At 38.6% G+C, this 25,768-nt stretch overlaps 1 protein-coding gene across 3 annotated transcripts in view; it reads left to right on the top strand.

Moving 5' to 3' along the window:
- lrch2 (leucine-rich repeats and calponin homology (CH) domain containing 2) overlaps positions 1-25,768 on the top strand; it is a 54,760-nt gene that overhangs the window by 15,197 nt on the left and 13,795 nt on the right. The window contains exons 2-13 of one of the 3 annotated variants that reach the window (XM_062047728.1): positions 8,666-8,810; positions 9,886-10,012; positions 10,098-10,203; positions 11,344-11,480; positions 11,552-11,682; positions 11,761-11,848; positions 15,968-16,064; positions 16,206-16,303; positions 16,397-16,464; positions 24,291-24,395; positions 24,579-24,647; positions 24,821-24,880. In XM_062047728.1, coding sequence (XP_061903712.1) covers positions 8,666-8,810; positions 9,886-10,012; positions 10,098-10,203; positions 11,344-11,480; positions 11,552-11,682; positions 11,761-11,848; positions 15,968-16,064; positions 16,206-16,303; positions 16,397-16,464; positions 24,291-24,395; positions 24,579-24,647; positions 24,821-24,880 — 1,231 coding nt within the window. The remainder of the gene's footprint in view (positions 1-8,665; positions 8,811-9,885; positions 10,013-10,097; positions 10,204-11,343; positions 11,481-11,551; positions 11,683-11,760; positions 11,849-15,967; positions 16,065-16,205; positions 16,304-16,396; positions 16,465-24,290; positions 24,396-24,578; positions 24,648-24,820; positions 24,881-25,768) is intronic. The other 2 variants (XM_062047729.1, XM_062047730.1) reach the window with 2 other exon arrangements.

The following is a 25,768-nucleotide window of genomic DNA, read 5'->3' as shown; positions in this document are numbered from 1 at the left end:
GTTTTGGCACCTGGCCTGTACTGTGCCAGCACCCTATCTGAGGCAAGCTCCCTTTTCACTTTTTCAAATGCGGCCTGTTGCACTTCTCCCCATACCCACTCACTCTCTTTTGCTAACAAGTCTCGTAACGGTTTGGTTATGTCTGTGAAAAAAGGCAAAAATTTACCCACGTATGTTGCCATGCCTAGAAACCTTCTCACATCTGCTACATTTTGCGGAGTAGACATATCTGTGATTGCTCTGACTTTTTCAGGGTCCGGTGCTATGCCCTCGCCACTGATTTTGTGTCCCACAAACACTAACTCTGGCTGTGCGAATGCACATTTTTCATTTAGGGTGAGCCCAGCATCCTGAAGTCTGGAGAGCACCGCTGTCAGCCTCTCATCATGCTGTTCCCGGTCCACCCCACACACCAATATGTCGTCAGCATGACAAACAACCCATGTCAGTCCTTCTAAGAGCTGCGACATGCGGCGTTGAAAGTGTTCTGGCCCTGAGCTAATTCCAAATGGTAGGACATTGAAACAAAAGCGGCCATAGGGGGTTACAAATGTTGTAAGTTCTTTGCTTTCTTCTGCCAAGGGAATCTGCCAAAAACCAGACCGGGCATCCAGCTTGGTGAATACCTTTGCTCCGTCTAACTGTGCCAGTGACTGCTCTACTGATGGCAATATGTGCCTCTCCCTACATACTGCCTCATTAAGTCTGGTCAGATCCACACAGATTCTGATTTTCCCATTAGGTTTAACTACGGGCACCATGCCTGCACACCATGCTGTTGGCCTTTCTACCCTCGAAATGACCCCCATCTTTTCCATCCTCTCTAACTCCTCCTTTACTTTCTCTGTCAGAGGAATCGGCACCCTGCGTGGTGTCGTGAGTGCATAGGGCCTCGCATACTCCTTCAATCGAATGCTGTAGTCCCCATCGAGCCTACCTAGACCAGCAAACACTGTGGGAAACCTGTTTTTAAATGTTTCCCCTGGATCCTCTACTTCATCTACTCGCTCCACCAGCCGCAGGGCCTCTACAGCTGGAAGGCCTAGTAGGGGTCTGACCAATAAGTCCACCACGAACACGGCTGGGTGACTGTTCCATTTTTACTCTTAAGCTGACATTTTACCTGCCCCACAACTTGTAGTACAATGTTATTGGGGCCATATAGTCTCTTGGTTGTTTGCATCAAGGGGCCATCTCTGCTGTATTTATACAGATTGGTGGGGATCGCGGTGACCGCTGCACCTGTGTCAATTTTGAAGGAGATTACCTCTCCATTAAGTTCAATGTCCGTGTGCCAGCCTGAGTTTTGCCCTCTTAGCTCACCCATAAAGAGGGAATCCTGTTGCAGTTCGTCCTGTACTTCATGCACAGGCTGCATGGAACGACACACAGCGGAAAAATGTCCTCGTTTGCGGCACTTCCTGCATTCCGCATTGTTAGCTGGGCACTCCTTCCAGTTATGGGGGCCCCTTCCACATTTCTGACATCTCTCTGAACTACTTACAGTCTGTTTGTCTTGATCTCGCCTGGCCGTGTTGTTTGTGTCCCTGCATTTCCTGTCTTCTAAATGGACGTGAGATAGCATCAACCTCTCTCCTCTCCTCTGCCTGTGGAGACTCACCCCGCATCACAGCCTGTTGCTGTTTAACCACCTCTGACTGTTTAACCTGGCTTATAGCTTTTTGTAAAGTTAAATCAGCATCAATTTGTAACTTTTCTGACAGAGCGATATTCCTTATCCCTACTACTATGCGGTCACGTATTAACTCCTCCCGAAGCACTCCAAAGTTACAGTGTTCAGCCAGTTTATGTATTGCTGTTATAAAGATATCTGCCGACTCACCAGGCTCCTGTTTCCGTACATTAAACTGCGCGCGCTCGAATATGACATTGTGTCTCCCAACAAAATAATCACTGAAAGTTTTTATCACCGCAGCATAGTTCTGTTTTTGATCCGATGTCAATGGAGAAGCATCCAAAATGTCCTCCGCATCCTCTCCCATGAAGTACATCAGCGTGTTGACCTGGAAAGCGTCCCCTTTCTTGTCCAGTCCTGACGTCACTCGATACCTCTCGAATCTTTTGCTCCATCTCGGCCATTTCTTCCCGTCTCCGCAGTCGATCTTTTCTGGCGGGCTAACTTGAAAGTTGTCTCCATGGGCGGGAAGCGCCGGTGCATTGCCTTCACTCATTGTGATAGCTAACTTGGGAACGAACTAATTAAGTCATACTATTAAAACAAAAACACTACCTTTCGCCGTCGGCATAAGTCTTTATATGTCCTCTCTGACACATTTAATAACTTGGCGCGGTTGTTTAGACACTTCTGACACCATGTAGAAATCAGTGACACACACACACGGCTGTCCACTTCAGTGGTGTAGACTTTACTGAACCAACTGCGCATGCCCCGAACATACATACACAACTACGGATGCCCATAAGGGACATCCACTACAAGTTGTGTTTTATTCTAAGAGAATTGCTATGTGTGCAGGGATTATCCAGCCTGACGCCGGCTAGTTCTAGTTTAAATGGCTTCTTACCCGGAGACTCCACGCTTCTTTGGTTAGCTTTTCTCTTTGTTGTTAGCCCAGCTTGGCATCCCCGCTTCTGCTTCCGCTCGCACCACTTATGTCGTCTCCATTGGCGGTCACCGCTAGCACTTGACTCCGCTGCTACAAAGGCCGCTCGATGTAGCCCACGAAGTATTCCCATGCTAGCGAGGAGGTCCACCGTACATGCATCTTTCAGTCTATAACGGCCCGATCCATCCACATCCAGAATTGTCTGTCGGTCGTATGTGATCACAGAGTGTTCACGCTTTGAGCCAGCCATGAAATTGACAGAAATGACGGGTGTTTTTTGCCAAATCGCTCTACACTCCCAAGAGCGTTAGCATAGCCGCTGCATTCCCATGCGCCGCCATATACATATCTCATATAATTCTTCTCAACATAAGAGAAGAAATATAACCTTAGAGAAATAATTAATTTAAAATATTTGTATGCACATACAACACTTAAGACCTTTAGTATATCAGTATGTGAAATTAGATTATGGAATGGATTAAGCAAATAAATCTAAAAATGTACTAATATGATCCAATACAAGAAACTCTTCAAACTTAAAGTGTTTACAAAGTACAAAGAAGAAGAACCATGATAAACAGTCTGATTTTATTGATAATCATATTCATCGCACCATATGAAATATAACTTACGGTACTTCACTAATTATTATGATCATTTTTAATGTTATTCCCTATGGAGTATATTGTTGATGAAATGAGAACAGGAAGTGAACAAAAGTGTTAGAAACTCAGCTGCAATCGGGCGGAAGGCGGGGTACACCCTGGGCAAGTCACCACCTCATCGCAGGACCAACACAGATAGACAGACAACATTCACCCACTTTGGCCAATTTAGTGTTGCAAATCAACCTATCCCCAGGTGCATGTCTTTGGAAGTGGGAGGAAGCCAGAGTACCCAGGGAGAACATGCAAACTCCACACAGAAAGACCCCGAGCCCGGGGATCAAACCCAGGACCTTCTTACGCACTAACCCCTGCTCACCATGCTGCCCCTGCTATAATCCAGAAGATCCCATTTCCATACATTTTACAGTGATTCCAATTACTTTAGTCCTATTGTGTAAAAAGTCACAGCAGCTATAAGTAGCCGCATGTATTACTTGATGGAGGTGCATTTATGTTGACTTTTACCGCATGTTTATCTGTGGCTGTGCAGCTCCTCACGCACATCGCTAATGAACATGTCGGCCTGCAGAGATAGGGTAGGCGATAGGATCAGCTACACACACATTCACACACTCATTTGCACAATCAATAGGTGTCCAAAGGTAGGCCCTCGCATATATCACTCCCCTGTGTCCCCTTGTGTCCTCTACGGTTTAGATTAGAACAATAATGTTTGTGTTTATTAGCGGAAGCGAGTGAGACATCCAGATGCAGAAATGCAAATCATCATCTTAACTCCCATGGATACAGTTGCAGATTACAGATTACTGGGACATATTAAGTACATCTCTGACAAGAAATGATTTACAGTACTTGAACCAATCCCATGCCATTATTTTGAACCATTAATATCACGTACTCCTGGATCAATAAAGGGAATGCTAATACTGATCCATTGACTGGCAAAAGACGATCGTAATCTTAGACCGGTGTTCAATGATGACATGCTTCTCTCTCACTGAGTAATGTATTGATCTGTCTGTCTAGTAGTCTGTGGTCTTTGACTACTACACAGAGAGCATGCCTGTCACCTGTATGCCCACATTACATACCATAGGGATGAAGGTATTGATTAACCTAGGCTGACCATATTCTGAAATCCCAAAAAGAGGACACATGTATATGCGTGCCAAGACTAGGTGAAAATTTGCCAATGATACTCGAACTTGCTTTATAAATAATATATTTATTTAAATAAAGCATTTTTTCTCCTCTGTTGACCCCATCAAGTCATACAAATGGGGTCCCACAGTACATTTTTGGGGTCCCACTTTTTTGTAAGCGTTTTGAAAAGAAATTATAAACGTATGCATTATCCTGTTATATCTCACATTCTATATTGTGTTTTGGAAAAAGGTTGTCATAAACGTTACTTAATTCATTAAAAAAAAAAGAAAACAAATTTGTATACATATGTAAATATATTCAGTTATAAACATTCATTCACTTTCTTCTTTCCTTCATGGATCTGAACTTTATCGCTGCTGGTAGTTTTTTCTATGTTTTTATTTAATAAGTTGTAGGTGTATTTATTTCAGTATAAAAGTGTAAAAAGTGTTTTGCTTCGGTCATGAAATGATGATAATGGTGTGCCAGGGCATACATACATTTTATATTTAACACTTAAATCTCTGGAGTCTACATCAACTTCAGATCTATCACTCATTTAAAAATGTTTTCGTTTTTTTATGTTGTTTTTTTGTTTGTTTGTTTTCTGCCCTTTTTTGTCAAACAAAACTATGTTTTTAATGGCAAACACAAAATATGCAAAATCTTCCACCAAAAATATTTTTCAAATATTTGATGTGAAGTAATGGAAACCTTGGATAGGTCAATAATTCATAATAACATTGATTTTGATTCAATATTATGTTTTGTGCAATGACAGTTTGAAAGAAAAAAAACAGCTTTGTTTTATTAGTCAACATTGCAACTTTTTCTAAATTACATTTCACCTTTAAGCTTTTTTATTTCACTTTTGTTATGTTTTTGTTTATTTTTATAGTATTTTTAGAATGTGCCGTGGGCCTTTAATACATTAGCTGTGGGCCGCAAATGGCCTCCGGGGCACACTTTTGACACCCCTGCTATAGATAATAAAAAATTAAATCTGATAAATCTATCGATAAAAAGCAGAGCCTGGCGACGCATGTGCGTGTTTATCATAACGCTCAGTCACCATCTCTGCTTCAGTAAACAATGACGGTGATGACGTCACTGTCAGCGATGCTAACTTGTCAGCCACTTCTTCAAGAGACTCCTTTTGAACACTCCTCGCACATTAACACTTCAAAAGGCAAACAATTGCCCTGTTTTTTGACCTGCAAAGTATGTTTTTGGGGTGGAGGAGTCTGCTAGGGTGTTGATTAGCTTGAAGCTAACAGCTAACCTGTCTCCATCCTCGAACGGTGTGGATCCAGCGGGAGATAAAAGTGAAGTTTCCATGGACTCACAAAGACTAAAATAACTAATTTACTGGAGTTAAAAATGTTGACTTTACACTCACCATAGTGTTTACTAGGGGTGTGGGAAAAAATCGATTCGAATTCGAATCGCGATTCTCACGTTGTGCGATTCAGAATCGATTCTCATTTTAAAAAAATCGATTTTTAAAATTTTTAAATTAAAAAAAATTTTTTTTTTAAAATTTTTTATTTTTATTAATCAATACAACAAAACAATACACAGCAATACCATAACATCCATCCATCCATTTTCTACCGCCTATTCCCTTCGGGGTCGCGGGGGGCGCTGGAGCCTATCTCAGCTACAATCGGGCGGAAGGCGGGGTACACCCTGGACAAGTCGCCGCTTCATCGCAGTGTGCAATCCAATTCCAAAACCAAACCCGACCCAGCAACACTCAGAACTGCAATAAACAGAGCAATTGAGAGGAGACACAAACACGACACAGAACAAACCAAAAGTAGTGAAACAAAAATGAATATTATCAACAACAGTATCAATATTAGTTTCAATTTCAACATAGCAGTTATTAAAAATCCCTCATTGACATTATCATTAGACATTTATTAAAAAAAAAAAAAAAGAACAATAGTGTCAGAGTGGCTTACACTTGCATCGCATCTCATAAACTTGACAACACACTGTGTCCAATATTTTCACAAAGATAAAATAAGTCATATTTTTGGTTCATTTAATAGTTAAAACAAATGTACATTATTGCAATCAGTTGATAAAACATTGTCCTCTACAATTATAAAAGCTTTTTACAAAAATCTACTACTCTGCTTGCATGTCAGCAGACTGGGGTAGATCCTGCTGAAATCCTATGTATTGAATGAATAGAGAATCCTTTTGAATCTTGGCAAAAATCTTAGCCACACGATTATCAAATGTAATTGGAAAATTAATTCATACTGACCAAACTGGCTTCATGCAAGGTTGACAATCTTCAGACAATACAAGGAAATTGTTTAATGTTATTTACTATGCTAGAAGTCTCCCTTATCCCACAGCAGTATGTACTGTTGATGCGGAGAAGGCATTCGACCGCATAAACTGCTCATTTATGTTTTGCACATTACGTAAATTTGGATTTGGAGATAATTTCATACAATGGATTAAGATGCTTTATACAAGGCCCATGGCATCAGTCAAAACCAATAATCATATTTCAGAACCTTTTTTGTTAAAAAGAGGAGTAAAACAGGGATGTCCTGCATCTGGATTATTATTTAATTTGGTTATTGAACCCTTAGCTGCAAAAATAAGAAGTGAAAATAATATTCATGGTATAAAAATTGGCTCTCAGTATAGTAAGCTATCGATGTATTGTGACGACATAATTCTCTACCTGTCACATGTTAACTCCTCTCTTCTTTATATCAATAACGTCATCACTGAATATGGCTGTTTATCAGGGTATAAAGTTAATTGGGACAAATGTGACATATTACCACTTAATAAACACTGCAAGAAATTACAAGTTCAGAACTCCAAAATTAAATTGTATTGCATTATAATGGTACTGTTGTGTATTGTTTTCATTAAAAAAAAAAAAAAATTAAATAAAAAAAAAGAAAGAAAAAAAGTCGTTTTTGAATCGAGAATCGTGTTGAATTGAAAAAAAAAATCGATTTTGAATCGAATCGTGACCCCTAGAATCGATTTTGAATCGAATCGTGGGACACCCAAAGATTTACAGCCCTAGTGTTTACTATGAAGTCTTTATTTTGACAGCCCCTCGCGGTAAATTTGTCCGAGTGCAAACTGAGGCAGTAGTTGTCATTGATAAAACTTTTGGCGAATCAAAATAAAAACGCAATAAACGGGGACGGAAATTTGACGCGGCAAATATAAACAAAACAAAACACTGGCGGAAAGCGATAATCGATACAATAAAAAAACAACAAAAAAAACCCAACTTTTTTTTGGTTTTTTTTTTAATTTCTTGTGCAGCCCGGTACCAATCGGTACCAACCCGGGGGTTGGGGACCACTGCTGTATAAGACCTAAACATTTCAAATCAAAATGCTAAATAAAGTGTAGCATTTTGGGAAAGAATACAGTGTATTTATAAATAGTTGATTTATATAGGCTAGTAAGGTAAAGTTTTGTACCTGACAAGTTTCGGCTATCTTGCTTCTGCAGCCTTCCTCAGAGGTGTCACGTGATGTTAGTGTGACGTCATCTGTGACGTGTTATATGGATTGTTCCATCCCACCTGAGGTGGTGGGATGGCGGTGTCCCCTGGTGTGCGTCGGGGGTAGGGCGGGGCGCCCCCTGTCGTCCGGATGTCCACCAAACGGCCGGGGGCGGCCCTGCAGGACTGTGTCCCAGGTGTGGGATAGTTGGTAGGCTCCCTCGTCCCTGTTGACACTTGTCAGGTACAAAACTTTACCTTACTAGCCTATATAAATCAACTATTTATAAATACACATTAGTAGGCTAAATGAACCTCTTTATCATAAAAGAATACAGTGTGTTACCCAGCATGCCTTGCAGTATGTAGTTTTGTGTATGCGTTGTTTTTTATGTCCGTGTGGCGCATTAGAAAAAGTATGTTACATTGTGTGATCTTTATGTGTTAACTTTTTGTTTTTATTGTTGTTCACAGCTAGATCCTGTTCCTTTGTGCAGTGTAACTGGTGCCGCCAAATGTAATTGTGGCGGTCGATATTTATGTGTGGTGGGTCGCTGCAGATAAATTAATGTATTGTAAAGACTGGGTCAACATAGTAATTCCTTTTATTTTTGGACATTTTATGACCCTTTTTGTTAGCAAGAGTGCAACACAATCAACAAATGTTCTCTCTAAAATTCCCTGAGACATTTCAATAAGCCACCAATGTTTCAACCACCTTGGTATATTTCCTATTTTCACTTTCTTAATGCGTCATGAAGACCAGGTGTCCCATTGCATATTTTGTGTCTTCTCCGCAGATCTGTCCAAGAATCGTCTTTCAGAAGTCCCGCCAGAAGTCTGTCTCTTCGCCCCGCTTGAATCCCTCAACCTCTATCACAACTGTATCAAGTGCATCCCAGAAGCCATCATCAACCTGCAGATGCTGAGTTATCTTGACATCAGGTGCTCACACCACACTTTGTATAATGATACAAAACAATTAGGGTTTATAAACAGGGTCCACTTTTTTGCTGGTATTTTGTAAAAATGTAGTTTATGCACTGGGCTAAAGATTTGTGTGTATCAAAACACGTGTAAAGTTGATAGGATTGTGTCTCTTAAATGAGTAAAATAGATAGTGTGTTAGTTTTCATGTATGCAGAATATATGCCGATTATCAGAATGCCAACAACACTGGGAGCAGGAGATGCAAGTATATACAATAATTTAACACTCAAAATGTGATTTTTTTAAGACTAAAACTTTTCTGCGGCCGCTGTTTTGCGTCTATCTATACTTAGCACGTTTGAAATATTTGCGTAAACTGGCACAGTTAGGCATAAAATGGCTGCAATAAAGGAGGTGACTACACAAAAATAGAGAGAGAGAATATTCCCTCTAGATGTGTGTCAACATATTTGGACTGTCAGAAATGAAAATATTAATCAAATTGTCTATTTGGCACTGACATTTTATAATTTTAAAGCTACGGTGACATGCGGGGCTGATTAAAACAAATTCCATTGATTCATGTTGGTGTGTTTTTTTAATGTTTTTGTTTTTTAATGAAAACAATTCTTGCAATATGCATTTCCTCGCCTTTGGATCATTCTACATGGACCATCACAACACCCCATCGCCTTCCAGAGCGAACCTCCAGTGAGCTTAGAGTAGGTCTGTTCTCGAGATTGGTAAAGTAGTAAAAAGTTTGCCAATAAATATTTTATTTGTGTTCTTAATGTTAACAACATAACAAAGTGCACAGGTTGGACCAAATGATGCCGTAAATGTAGAGGGAAATGAGTGTCTCATGGTGACAGCTGGTATACACGCCAAATCCTCATTTAAATAGGAAGGCCTACACCACTTTTTCACTTGTTATTAATTGTACACACAGTCTTAGTTGATCACACGGCCACTGATAGTATACACAATTTCATAGTTTGCACACACCATTTAGCGCGTGTTACTTGGATCTTGGTAGATCAAGCCTTAAGCTTTTTCTAAATGTATTTTGTACCTTTTTCTGTTTTTTCAGCCGGAATCTAATTTCCGTTTTGCCCAAGCACCTGTTCAACCTCCCCCTCAAAGTTCTGCTCGTGAGCAACAATAAGCTGGTGTCCATCCCTGAAGAGATCGGCAAAGCCAAAGAACTGATGGAACTAGTAGGCAGCTTTTCTGTCTGAGCTTGGTAAACCAATACTGTTTGTCTGCTTCAATGCTTCACCTTCGTTCCATTTCCTCCTGCAGGATGTCAGCTGTAATGAGATACAGGTGCTGCCTGTCCAGGTGGGGCGTCTGCAAGCCTTACGAGAACTGAACATCAGGAAAAACTGTCTGCAGATGCTTCCTGAAGGTGAGTGCATCACTCTTGACCATACCTTTGAACTAATTTTCTCTGGGAAACCAGCGCATTTTTCCTTCTTTCCCGGCACCTAGCCCTTTCTCATTAAAATAATATATCTTTGGTTTTGCCGGAGCAGCAAAAGCAGATTCTATATCCCGTAAAGTAAAGCCAGGCCTTCAAAATTAAAACTTTGTTGCACCACAGTAGGCAGTCGGGTCTTTCTAACAACACACCTCCCCCCGCTGAGTAAAGTGCGGTGATTAACAATATTATTCAGTCCCCTGAAGGATTTCGCTTTCTATTTTGTGATCGTTGCGGTCTAAAATGCCTGAATTTGCGGCAATGTTTTCAAAAAAGTTGCATTGTTCTTTTTCAAAACCATTGAATCAGCTTTTGATTTTATGAATTTGCTATAAATGTTTGTTTCAAAGTATCAAAGTGTTTTTTGTAACCTTAACCTCAAAAAGCCCAGGATTTCAACAAAAATTGGAAAACAAAAACTGTATTGATTTTTTATTCGTTTTATACCGCACAGACTTAAAAGTAGACACGAGATGGTAGAACAAGCACATATTCAGAGCTAATTTTTAAATTACTGTACTGCTTTAGTTCATTATTATGACATTTTGGGACCCTATTTTTTTGCAGGGAAGAGTCCTCCCAGATTATTTTATTCTAAAGATGTCTGAATAAAGTGAGGTGACTAGAATTCATGATTAGCATTTTTTCTACAAAAAGGAGTAAATATAAACAATAGCAATAACAGCGCTGGAGAGAGAACTGAGCCGTCTAAAGTCTGGCGCATTGTGGCAGGCCATATCTGGCCCTCGGGCCTTAAGTTGGACACATTGAGTCTATAGTGAGAGAAATTGTTCTTTTTCACAAAATTTGACTTGAGGAGAACTTATTAGGGCGGGAGATCAAGTCAGTGTTTGAGTTAATTATGACTATACACTGTAATCAGACAGTTTTGATTGATTGACACTACCAGAGAGGTATAGATTTAGCAATATGCGTAATTTTGTGGTAGTTCTGTAAATAGAAATAAAAAAATTAAAAAGTGATCCCCACACACTGCAGCTACATGACCGGTTGCATCTATTATACATACAGTACATCGTTACACAAAAACAACTTTTGTGCTTACAGAATTAGCCGACCTGCCTCTCATTCGCCTCGACTTCTCCTGCAATAAGATCACAGAGATTCCAGCAGTTTACAGGAAACTCAGGCAACTGCAGCACATCATCCTAGAGAACAATCCTATGCAGTCTCCTCCAGCACAGGTTAGTCTCTATTAAGTCCAATGGCTCCCTCTAGCGGACAGATGAATGCATACGGGTTTTGTGTGTTCCAGATTTGCCTCAAAGGCAAAGTGCACATTTTTAAGTACCTGAACATCCAAGCATGCAGGTTAGATAAGAAGCCAGACACCCTGGACCTTCCCTCCCTCAGCAAACGCTGTCTTCCTCAGCCGCTAACAGACAGGTACTACTAAACAATAAATACATGACTTCATGTCCTATCTCCACCGAATGATGTCATTTTTCTCCCAAATGTTTTAAGCATGGAAGACTTTTATCCGAGTAAGAACCATGGGCCCGACTCTGGAATTGGGAGTGACAATGGTGACAAGAGGCTGTCTACAACAGAGGTCAGAGGTCAATTAAATACATAGCTGGAATCATTCATTTTACATTTTGAGGAGTTACACCGTATTGACAGTTGAACAATATCACAAAATTATTATTAATATAATTATTATTATTACTTTATTCTCTTTTATTACATAAAATGTTTTGAGCAAAACTAATTAATCAATACCTTAACAAAACAAAAACCACCATCTACTGCTCATTTAAATTGTTTGGTTTTTGCCCTCAAAGTGCCTGAGTTTGTAAACAAAACAAAAACAAAAAAGTTATTTTGAGAAAATAAAACTATTGACTGGGCAGCATGGTGGAACAGGGGTTAGTGCATGTGCCTCACAATACGAAGGTCCTGAGTTCAATCCCAGGCTCAGGATCTTTCTGTGTGGAGTTTGCATGTTCTCCCTGTGACTGCGTGGGTTCCCTCCGGGTACTCCGGCTTCCCCCCACCTCCAAAGACATGCACCTGGGGATAGGTTGATTGGCAACACTAAATAGGCCCTAGTGTGTGAATGTGAGAGTGAATGTTGTCCGTCTATCTGTGTTGGTCCTGTGATGAGGTGGCGACTTGTCCAGGGTGTACCCCGCCTTCCGCCCGAATGCAGCTGAGATAGGTTCCAGCACCCCCCGCGACCCCAAAAGGGACAAGCGGTAGAAAATGGAGGGATGGATGGAAAACTATTGACTAACCACTGACTCTAAAATCGATCATTTACTGATACTGGTATCGACACCACCAATTTATGGATCGATCTGCCCTCCTCTTACGTACCAGTTGATGTTGTATTATCATCTCTCTATACTCTTATCAATCGACTTGTTAATTTCCTGTTAATAGCTGCTTACTTTCTGCTGCAACGTGGTTCCATCTAAACTTCCGTAACTTTATTAAGCACCTATTTCTTGGTGTTGTTTAAAGATATCTTGCCTGCTCCTGGCTAGCTCACAGTGTCTAACATGTTTAGCCTCGTTCTCCAGTGAAAATGAAATGTAAGATACAAAGACATGCAGTATGTTTGCCATAATGGAGGTGATTATTATTAACTTAGTAGAGTGGCTCCACACGGTGTATGAAGACATTTAATTAGCTGCTAGCCGCTGGTCAGCCGGGGTACTAAAAATAAATACAGTGTCAGCCAGAAGGGATTGTGTTTGTGAAAATAAAATGTAAAGGCATGAATCGGCAATGGCGACCACATACGGCACATCCCTACTGTATAACATTTCTCAGTTTTGACTGACACTGTTATATACTGTACAGTAGGTATTGTTAAGATTGTAGTTTTTAATGGTATAAAACTGCACTGCATTGTATCTCAAGTAGCTACAGTATGTAAGGGCTGTTCCACCCGTGGCAGGAAATAAAATGTAATAAAATTAATTGTGATATAGATATATTATATCATCAAAGTGTCCTGCACATTGATCTGATTGCATATTTGAAGAAGATTAATTTAAACAAATTGGTGCGACCCCAAAAGGGACAAGCGGTAGAAAATGGATGGATGGATGGATGGAAACCCCCTAGTGTTTTTTGCCTGTCCCCGCCCCCTAAAATGTTGCTTTCCCATTAACTATAATAATTTAAATCCTTGAAATATTTTTTCACATATTTGTGTTACTTGTTGAAACACATTTTTCTATGTTATTTGTTTGTTTTCAAAACACTTTTTGTTACGGCTACTCTTGCGTTCCAAAAAAGTTCGAAAAAATAAAAATAAAGATAGCAGAGTAGTCCTGAGGAGGAGGTTTATGACTCAGTAAATTCCTTAATAAGCACTCGCGGAGATATGTCAAGATTCCAAATGATCATAATTTTTTTTTCACAAACAAAACATATTCTCCGTGGTTGATTTCAACATAATCAAAATAACTTGTTTAGCGGTAAATAAACAGTTTCATTCCTCACTCCTTCAACATGATAGACAGACAAAAAGGGCAGCCAGCTATCCTGTCTTCTTAATTATAGGAGGAGGAAGTGGCTCACCAGGAGGAGCGTGAGCAGCTGAAAACAATCAGTCAATCACAATTCATCTAAAACATCCAATAATTCATCAACATCATTATTGGCATTATTTGATTTCATTGTCAAAACAATTAATAAATAAATAATATAGATAGGCTCCAACACTGTTTTTTATTTACTCTAATGTGTTTAGTGTCAACATGCTATTAACATAAATTCCATGTGACTATACTTTATGTATTTGCCATTTTTATGCTAACAACACACTACAGGGACGGCGTGGCGAAGTTGGTAGAGTGGCGGTGCCAGCAATCGGAGGGTTGCTGGTTACTGGGGTTCAATCCCCACCTTCTACCATCCTAGTCACGTCCGTTGTGTCCTTGGGCAAGACACTTCACCCTTGCTCCTGATGGCTGCTGGTTAGCGCCTTGCATGGCAGCTCCTGCCATCAGTATGTGAATGGGTGAATGTGGAAATACTGTCAAAGCGCTTTGAGTACCTTGAAGGTAGAAAAGCGCTATACAAGTATAACCCATTTATCATTTACTGTTACTAAAAATTTTTGGCATATGAACCTTGTAGAGATATAAAATAAAGTTGCCTGAGATACAACAATACACATTTTGAATAGGTCCAATATGTATATTATCAGATTTAGAGTTAAAAAAAATACAAAATTACACTTACAACAAGCAGATAGCACTGATTCGGTGGAATGGTCCATAAGGCAAATAGCTATAAAAACAGCCCTCAATATGAATCTACAACCACAATAATTAACACTTCTCTCTTATAGTTGTAGTCACATTATTCTCTTTGTAAGTGAAATAAGCTATTGTGTTGAATTTCATTAGATTGTACAGCCCAGTGACTGTACATAAAAGATACAGTGCATCCGGTCAGCATTTACAGCGCTTCACTTTTTCCATATTTTGTTATGTTACAGCCTTATTCCAAAATTGAATAAGATAATTTTTGTCCTCAAAATTCTACACACAATACACCATAATGCATAATTTTATATTTGCAAATTTATTAAAAATAAACTAAGAAAACATATGTACATAAATATTCACAGCCTTTGCTGAATACTTTGTTGATGCAGCTTTGGCAGCAATTACAGCCTCAAGTCTTTTTGAATACGATGCCACAAGCTTGGCACACCTATTTTTGTCAGTTTCGCCCATTCCTCTTTGCAGCACCTCTCAAGCTCCATCAGGTTGGATGGGAAGCGTTGGTTTTCATCCAGGATGTCTCTGTATATTGCTGCATTCATCTTAGTCTAGTCAGGGAGGTGACCAATAATCCGATAGTCACTCTGTCAGAGCTACAGCATTCCTCTGTGGAGAGTGGAGAACCTCCCAGAAGGACAACCATCTCTGCAGCATACCACCAATCAGGCCTGTATGGTACTGTGGCCAGACGGAAGCCGATTTTTAGTAAAAAATAAATAAATAAAGACTCTCAAATCATTTTTTGAGAAACAAAATTCTCTGATCTGATGAGACAAAGATTTAACTCTTCGGCGTGAATGCCAGGCACCGCTCATCACCAGGCCAATACCATCCCTACAGTGAAGCATGGTGGTGGCAGCATCATGCTGTGGGGATGTTTGTGGCAGAAACTGGGAGACTAGACAGGATAGAGAGAACGATGAATGCAGCAATGTACAGAGACATCCTGGATGAAAACCAACGCTTCCCATCCAACCTGATGGAGCTTGAGAGATGCTGCAAAAAGGAATGGGCGAAACTGCCCAAAGATAGGTGTGCCAAGCTTGTGACACCGTATTCAAAAAGCCTTGAGGCTGTAGTTGCTGCCAAAGGTGCATCAACAAAGTATTGAGAAAATGCTGTGAACACTTATGTACATGTGATCTCTTAGCTGTTGTTTTTTTTGGATACATTTTCAAAATTAAAACAAACATTTTGACATTGTCATTACGGGGTACTGTACTTTGAGGACAAAAATGTATTTATTGCATTTTGGAATAAGGCTGTAACATAACAAAATGTGGAAAAAGTGAAGCGCTGTCAATCCTATCGGATGCATTGTATATATGAACACAATATGACACAATTGTGATACAAATGAATAATTTCAAGGTGACATTCATACAGTATTTACCTACTAGCTCACATATCATCTCCCCTTGTAGCCTTCAGATGACGACACCGTCAGCCTCCATTCTCAGGTGTCTGAAACAGCCCGCGCCGACGCCCTCTCACTCCTTTCCAAAATGGACTCTTGCAAAGGTTACCAACAATAAGTATCCGATTACCCCCACTTTGAACGCAATAACAGCGACAGGGGGATTATTGACTGAAGTGCCTTATAAAAAAAAAATACATGTGATGGTTAATGTGGTCATCGCGGCTGCTTCCTCCCTCTATCAGATCAGGATCTGTATGACTTTATAGAACCCAACCCCGATGAGGATCCTGCTCTGTCAGAGTGTGACGGACAGCAGAACTGTCATGTGTCGTGTATTAAGGTAAGCAAAATATGACATTATTTTCATCTACTACTACTACTGACAAACATGAAAGTCCACTGTAATTTTAGGAGCTTCCATTGTGTGTTTCAGGAACTGGAAAAAGTTCTTAACTTATCTCATTCAAGCAAAGACAAAGAGAGCTGGAAAGAGGAGTCAGGGTAAGAAACTGTTATGGAATTTGAACATAGTACAGTAAGGGCATTAAATGAAAAAATATATATATACATGTATTTCCAAAATGTGTTGCAAAATAGTTGTATACTTGTTACATATGACAGACAAAAGGAAATTGTATCTTCCATTATTTTTGTGCTTTTTTATATATATATATATTTAAAAAAAAAAATTTGATCAGTATTTTATTTGACAAGTATATTGTTAATTTGTTTTATGTTTGGTTTCCAAAAGAGCCCCATTGAAAGCTAATAGTACAAATACCGAAGCCTATTTTCCCTTAAGAAATAATGCAAATCAAAATAATCCGTTCCAGCCAAATAGAAATATCAACATTCATTTTTATACAAAAATTACTAAAATTAAGAAGATTCAATGGAGTAACTGGACTAAAAATAGGAGGAGGGGAGTTGCACAATCCCTATGCGTGACAAGAATGCATACGTATGTCTTTCCTTTTTATGTGTGTTAATTGTGAAAAAAACAAAACAAAACAAAAACTGCCAGTACGAGGCGACTAAAAATGCAGGTAATGGGTATACGATCTATTCTGCCTGTAAAGCCTTCGAAAAACATTCAAAAAATGCTAACAATGTTCCATTTACATGCCGTCACCTGTATAATAACCAAGCTAAAGCGACATTGTTTGTAGCCAGCTAGTCGCTACTAGCTAGCTCGAGCTGTTAATAATGTTGGTTACAACCCGCCATTAACTAAAGAAGAAGAAGAAGGAACTTGAGCTGCTTCTGCTTCTTCTATATTGCCTTTTAGTTAGTGTAAATTAATCCTGGATTATAAATCATACATCTCATCTTTATTGTAGATGGTTGTGGCACCAAGCCAGAAAGTTGGCCAACTTAAAAAATCCACATACTACCAATCTGAAACAATATGGCTCTCAACAAATGGAACGCAGCTCTGTGAATTCAACGCGCCCAGCATACTCGCCAACCCTCCCGAATTTTATGGGAGACCCCCGAAATTCAGCGCCTCTCCCGAAAACCTCCCGGGACAAATATTCTGCCGAAAATCTCCCGATTTTCAGCCGGAGCTGGAGGGGGCGTGGCTTCCAGCTCCATGCGGACCTGAGTGAGGACAGCCTTTTTTCACGTCCGCTTTCCCACAATATAAACAGCGTGCCTGCCCAATCACGTTATTCCATACGAGGCGTCCGGCATACCGCCGATGAGCATGGTGCAGATGGAGAAGATCTTCTCGGCGTCCGTGTTGGCGCACACGTTGCCAAAGCCGACGCTGGTCAGGCTGCTGAGGGTGAAGTAGAGGGTGGCGATGTACGAGCTGCGCACCGACGGGCCGCCGACCGTGTTGTTGACGTATAGGGCATCTCCAGGCATTTACCCAGCTCATGGAGCCATCCTTGGGGAAGAGACGGGAGGACAACAGGGTGACAAGAACTAAATCATCCAGACTAGAGATAAATTGTATTATTATGTTTATCTTACCTAAAAATACATATATTTATTAATTTTAAAAAAAAAAAACTAAATACATTTTTACTATATTTTGCAAAAAACATCAAAATTAATTGTATTTTTATTTGTATTTTTTCTGAATCCTTATTACATCCAGCCATAGAATTATACATTAAAATAAACATATTTGAAATAATTAATTTTAAATGATCATAATAATTCATTTAAAATGACCATATTTAATTATTAAAATAATTGCTTGTTTATCAACAACTTTAGCATTTTATTCATTACATTTTGAAGCTCTCAGAAGCCAAGTTATGTTATATTCCTTAAGATTTATTTATGCAAGTTTGAAGTATCAATTATCTAAACACAGTTTTGTTTGCATATTTTCAGGATGTAAATATATATATATATATATATATATATATATATATATATATATATATATATATATATATATATATATATATATATATATATATATATATATATATATATATATATATATATATATATAAATATATGAAATACTTGACTTGGTGAATTCTAGCTGTAAATATACTCCTCCCCTCTTAAACACGCCCCCAACCGCCCCCCACTCCCAACCACGCCCCCGCCCGACCACGCCTCCCACCCCCACCTCCCGAAATCGGAGGTCTCAAGGTTGGCAAGTATGGCGCCCAGGAAAGAAGTTTCGGTAATGCTTAAGGGGAATTGCACTTTTTTGGAATTTTTCCGTTCACAATCATCATGAAAGACATGACGACGGATGTCTTTTTTTTAATGCATTCCAACTTGTAACTAAACCTAAATAAAAGTCTGCTTACATTGGAGCAATTTGGAGGTCCTTTATTCTGCCCATAAAACCCAATAAATAAAAAACGTCAACAATACTCCATTTACATTTCGTGACTTGAATATTAACCAAGTATTAGTGATATTGTTATTATAAGCGCTAACACAGGCAAACTATTTTTAGTGGCGCTGTGATCACACGCTTGTGTGCCTTGTTGACATGATCGAGTGGTAAACTGCTTCCTTGCTGGTGGAAGTTTATTGTAGATCATAAATCATGTCTCTCACAAGGATAGTAGAAGAATGAGGACGTATTCTGACAAGTTGGTCAACTTTGACAGCCAATTTAGATCCAAGAATGGCAAGAACGACAAGAAAACTTGCATGGTTACACCCCACTTTTCTTGGTGAGGATTATAAGTAATTTTTTATCTAAACGGGACATTAACAAGATTGTATCAATCGGCATCCTACTGAGAGCAGACATTATAGAGTAAGTGCTGTTTTATTTTGTTTGTTGGCTCTAATGAAGTCTGCAGTGAATAGTAATCAGTGATGTTGTTAAAAACAAAATCAAACGTTGTGATGCGTTTTTTAAAATTAATGCACCGCGTATGCTTAAAATGAGCAAAATAAATATTAAAAGTAATTATAAATATGACTTTAATAAATTGATGATAAAGTGAACTGGAAATCTCATATGAAAAATATACAACATAAAGTGGCAAGAAACACGTCAATAATTAATAAAGCAAAACATGTTCTGTACCAAAAATCACTCCATATTCTCTACTGCTCGCTAGTGTTACCATATCTGAGTTATTGTGCAGAAATATGGGGAAATAACTACAAAAGTACACGTCATTCATTAATGGTGTTACAAAAAAGATCAGTTAGAATAATACATAATGTTGGATATAGAGAACATACAAACCCTTTATTCATTGAATTGAAAATACTGAAATTCCACGACATAGTGAATTATGCACAAAGCAAACTACAATCTACTACCCAAGAATATACAACAATTCTTCTCAACAAAAAGAGGAGAAATATAATGTTAGAAAAAATTGAATTTTAAACGTTTGTATGCACGTACAACACTTAAGACCTTCAGTATATCAGTATGTGGAATTAAATTATGGAATGGATTAAGCAAATAAATCAAACAATGTACTAAAATATAATCCACTTCAAGAAACTCTTCAAACTTAAAGTGTTTACAAAGTACAAAGAAGAAGAACCATGATAAACATTCTGAATTTATTTCATCCATCCATTCATTTTCTAGATAATCTTATTTATCTCACCTCTCATGAAATATAACTTACTTCACTAATAATTATTTGTTTATTTTTAATGTTATTATTTATGGAGTATATTGTGAATAAATTGAGAACAGGAAGTGAACAAAAGTTTTAGCAACTGCTATGTAAAGGAAATGGGGTAGAATTAAATAAGCTCTGCTTCTTATGAGGGGCCGTTAGGGACATTATTCAGAATGACCTCTTACATACACTACTGAAATGCTCTTACATACACTACTGAAATGCTCTCACATAAACAACTGAAATCTTTTTCTCTCACACACCCTACTGAAACACTCTTATAAACACTACTGAAATGCTCTTACATATACTACTGAAATGCTCTCACATAAACAACTGAAATCTTTTTCTCTCACACACCCTACTGAAACACTCTTATAAACACTACTGAAATGCTCTTACATATACTACTGAAACACTCGTATAAACACTACTGAAACACTCTTATAAACACTACTGAAATACTCTTACATACACTACTGAAACACTCTTATAAACACTACTGAAACACTCTTATAAACACTACTGAAATACTTTTACATACACTACTGAAACACTCTTACATACACTACTGAAACACTCTTACATACACTACTGAAACACTCTAATAAACACTACTGAAATACTCTTACATACACTACTGAAACACTCTTATAAACACTACTGAAACACTCTTATAAACACTACTGAAACACTCTTATAAACACTACTGGAACACTCTTACATACACTACTGGAACACTCTTATAAACACTACTGAAATGTTTTTGTCTCACGCACACACACACACACACACACACACACACACACACACACACACACACACACACACACACACACACACACACACACACACACACACACACACACACACACACACACACGGAATTATTTTTCACTAGTATGTATAAACGGATTTCACCTGTGTGTGTGTGTGCTTTTTACACGTGTGTGTAAGGGACAATTATTGAATATTCCAATTAATATATTTGTGTGCAAAGAAGTTCCATGAATCCAGAGGTTGTTTATTCCGTCCTTGTTGAAATGGTCATGCAGCTGTGTGGTGACTCTGAAATAAGAATGTAACAATCAGATCACATGAAAACAGCTAAGACAATATAAGTCATACAGGGAAATGCATTTGTAGACAATATGATTTGCCTGAGCGGCTAGGGAACACCAAAAAATGGATTATATTAGAAAAGACAGATTGAAAATAATAATACAAAAAAATTGTTTTTCCCAGCGGGCCGGATGTTGGACTTTGGAGGGCCGTAACCGGCCCGCGGGCCGTAGTTTGGGGACCCCTTATCTAGTCGATGATAAGCGCTTAATAAATGCAATCCATTATCATTAGTATATGATTAGCTACTGACGTAACACGACGTGACTCACATTTCGACATGTTACCATTGTAGCTCACTACAATGCCATGTTGTCTTACATTTCGTGTGATTCAACAATCATTTAGAAATAAATAATGTCTAACTACCTTTTCCTCCTTTTGCCCCGATGTCCATGAACTGAAACGTTGCATGTGTGCGGTGCAAACTCGCAATGGAACGAGTGCTCGAGGCTGCTTGGCTGTCGGGAGGAGAAAGGCACCGCTGTGTGGCCGCTCAGGTGCCGCGTCCTGCGGCGGAGACCCATGGCGGAAGCCCGACCCTTGTTGCATTGAAAGTGTTCTGATATTCTCCGCTGAAGCCCTCAAATTATGAAGTGGAGCTCCCGCCGCGGTTAAGCTGCTTGTCGGCAGACATTTTGTCCACAACTTGGCTTTAAAAAAAATAAAAATAAACTTGTCTGAAAAGGGGCGGGGATTACACACACACTAGTAAGATGCTCTTACACATAGTGGTAAAATGCTCGTATACACAATGGTAAGATGCGCTCATACACATAACTGAAATCTTTGCACACATACTACTGAAATTGTTGTCCCTTACACACACACGTGTAAAAAGCACACACACACACAGGTGAAATCCGTTTATACATACTAGTGAAAAATAATTCCAGGTGTGTGTGTGTGTATGTGCGTGAGACAAAAACATTTCAGTAGTGTTTATAAGAGTGTTCCAGTAGTGTATGTAAGAGTGTTTCAGTAGTGTTTATAAGAGTGTTTCAGTAGTGTTTATAAGAGTGTTTCAGTAGTGTATGTAAGAGTATTTCAGTAGTGTTTATAAGAGTGTTTCAGTAGTGTATGTAAGAGTGTTTCAGTAGTGTATGTAAGAGTATTTCAGTAGTGTATGTAAGAGTATTTCAGTAGTGTTTATAAGAGTGTTTCAGCAGTGTTTATAAGAGTGTTTCAGTAGTGTATGTAAGAGTATTTCAGTAGTGTTTATAAGAGTGTTTCAGTAGTGTTTATAAGAGTGTTTCAGTAGTATATGTAAGAGCATTTCAGTAGTGTTTATAAGAGTGTTTCAGTAGGGCCGGGGGCCATTTGCGGCCCACAACACAATTTTTATTGGCCCGCGACATGTTGTATAGACAAACTAAACAGGCCCCAAATTACAACAAAAAACTAAATCAGTCAAATTAGAACAAAAAAAACAATGAAAAATTCAACGGGACCAAATCCCCCAAAAATGGGAGCTGTAAACCAAAATGGCCAACAACCTGAGCGTCTTACTGTATGAGGTCTTTGATGATTTCCATGTGTGACACATGATATGTTTTTGAGTGTACTAAAGCCCTCAAAAGCGTTTCAGTTGACGGTCTAATAGCAATATTAGTAAATACAAGCTTACTTTAGAGCACAGTTAACATAAATACAAATGAAATCATTATTAAAATAATCATGAATGATTTTATTGCTTTGTTATGTATAACACAAAGCTAAGATGTAGAAGTGTTTTTCAAAATGTTAGCATATGTTCACCTACATTGTTTTGGTTTGAGTATTTTTCATATACAAAATTTATAAAAGTGGCCCTCGCATCCTTCAATTTTTCTCTATGTGGCCCTTGCTGGAAAATATTTGGACACCTCTGACCTACAGCATATATATATACTGTAAAACCTTAATGGAGGTGTTTGGATGTTTTTTTAAAGGTTTTGATAGGTGGAATACAGCGACTACAATAGGCTCTATTGTACGCAGGCTTATGATATTATGTATTTACTATTTAGAATGCATTAAAAAAAGAAAAGCATATGTATTCTTGTCTTACATAAGGATTGTGAATGATAGGCAAAATTCCCCAAAAAGTGCACTTCCCCTTAAAAATCAGCAACATAATGTAAATATTACATGGTAATATGAATGTGCCTGTTACTACATTACATATATACTTACAGTGTGTATACAAAATAGAGGTTTTGGGATCTTTTTTCAAGCGCTTCTTAGGCAGAATAAATCGAATTCCCATTCCCTGCATTGTTACCCAACTCTTTTTAGCCTTTTTTTGCGATTTAAAAGAAAGAGAAAAATACATGCGTATTCTTGTCTCACATAGGGATTGTGGATGATAAGCAAAACGCCCAAACAAGTGCAGTTCCCCTTTAAAAGATTATATTTTATATTGGAAGCTTGTGTGAAAGCAAATTTTTAAAATTGTATTTTTCAAATATGTATTGTCTTGTATTTTTTATTTGTTTTCAATTACTTGTATTATTTTTACCTTTATGTATGTTGTATTTATTGATCCTATTGGTATTTATTAAATATGCACTTAACTTGATTTAAAAAATATATACAGTAATTTTATCATGTATTTACACATATTATTTTGTGATAGCATTGATTGGGTATAGAATGGCCTATATATTAGTCAGGGACAGGCAAAGGTGAGGCAAAAGACGGTGGTGGTAAATAGGTGCTATATAAAGTTATATTTAGGCATTTAAAATGTTGTTATTAAAAAAAAAAAAAAATACAAGACAATACATACATACATACATCTTAGTTAATTTAAATAGTATAATAATAATTACTTGTATTAATTTTACCTATATTTATGTTGTGTTTATTTATTTTAATAGTATTTATTAAATATGCACTTACTAGATTAAAAAAAGATATACAGTAGTTTTATCATGCATTTACACATTTTATTTTGTGATAGCATTGATTGGGTAGAATGGCCCTTATATTAGTCAGGTACAGTCAAAGGTGAGGCAAGAGACGGTGGTGGTAAATAAGTGCTATATAAAGTTTTACTTAGGCTTAGTCTTTATTATTAATATTATACTATTTAAATAAACTAAGACACTGTTCTCCTTTGCATCCTTTGTGGTTATTTTATAGCTCAGACAAGGAGCAGCTCCTTGAGGAGGAGGATGACGAGCTGAAGGAGGTGCTGGATCTGAGGAAGATTGCAGTTCAACTTCTGCAGCAGGAGCAGCAGAACAGGTAGGACATGTGCATTCTCCGTGACACGTCGTCATGCGTACAGTATAGCGTACTTCCCGCCGATCCTTTTCCACCTCTGCTAAGCACTAACAAATCAAATTCTTATCAGCTTTATATCACTTGGCAGCAGTTTGGCCTTCATCTTCTCTTTCCCTTCCTCCTGCTCTCACATTTCGCTTCTAGACGACGCTCCTTAATTTGCAGAGCTGAAAGTCTCATCCATCGTCGCAGAGTGACAGGTCGGGCGCACAGGTAGACAAAGAGGCTTTCTTTTGAGCCATTCGCCACGTGGATAGCTGCAATTAAAGATAACATTGTGCCATACAAAAAAAGAACAGATTGTATTTGCTTCTGAATATTACATGTAAATGCATGTCACGTGTTGTTATTACACTTTAATGTACTTTATTTGCTTGTGTGTGCAGGTTCCTAAGTCACTCTGGGAGCTCCAGCAGCAAAGCCAGGCCTCCTCTTCAGCCTCGCAGGTGCGTTGATGCAGTATATACTGTAATTAATGTCCTGCACATGCTCAGTAACGACCAGGGCCACTTTAACCTAAGGGGAGGCTTGGGGCTGAGGAGGTTTTATGGGGGTCCCCCAAACCTCAATAAAATCATGATTTTATCAATCAATCAGTCAAAGTTGATTTATATAGCCCTTGATCACAAATGCCTCAAAGGGCTGCACAAACCTCAACGAGATCCTCGGCTCGGATCTGAGCCAATTTTACTCAACAGTCAGTGGCGCAACCAACTCCCAAGAGCGCACTGGGAAAAAAAAGTGGGTTCCATTATAGATGCACCGCAGGAGTCAGGACCGCTGGTTTCTGAAATGCCCATAAAACATGTCTGCTGCTTGTTTGAAAACAGCAAAATCCACATGATAACATGAAAGTGCAGTAAATGACGTGAGTGTCTCCGTGGTGAAAGCCCTGGCCGCATAGTACACGCCAAAATCCTCATATAAATAAGGCGGTCTGCACCAGGTATGAATTGTACACGCAGTTTTAGTAGATCACACGCAACGCGCTCAATAATAGTACACGCTATTTTATTGTTTGCACATGCTGTTGTTTAGCGCTTGCTATTTAGATCCTAGTAAATCAGGCCCTAAATTGGCCAACTGAATACACCTGGACTAGACACACGAGGAGAGGGGTGATTGGAGGAAACCAGGGCAAGACACAGGGGCAGACAGGTAGATAGATAGATAGATAGATAGATAGATAGATAGAACATTTATTAATCTCCAAAAAGAAATTCACACCAGCTAATGAGACAAACAAGCACATACAAAAAACAAGAACACAGGGAACAGATTATTACACTTAAGGTTGACACTAACGATTTATGGATGGATCCGCCCCCCCTTAC

Source organism: Entelurus aequoreus, linkage group LG05 (assembly GCF_033978785.1).
Source record: "Entelurus aequoreus isolate RoL-2023_Sb linkage group LG05, RoL_Eaeq_v1.1, whole genome shotgun sequence".
Taxonomy (NCBI): Eukaryota; Metazoa; Chordata; class Actinopteri; order Syngnathiformes; family Syngnathidae; genus Entelurus; species Entelurus aequoreus.
Note: the sequence above shows the minus strand (reverse complement) of the source record. Positions and strands in the feature narration are given on the sequence as shown.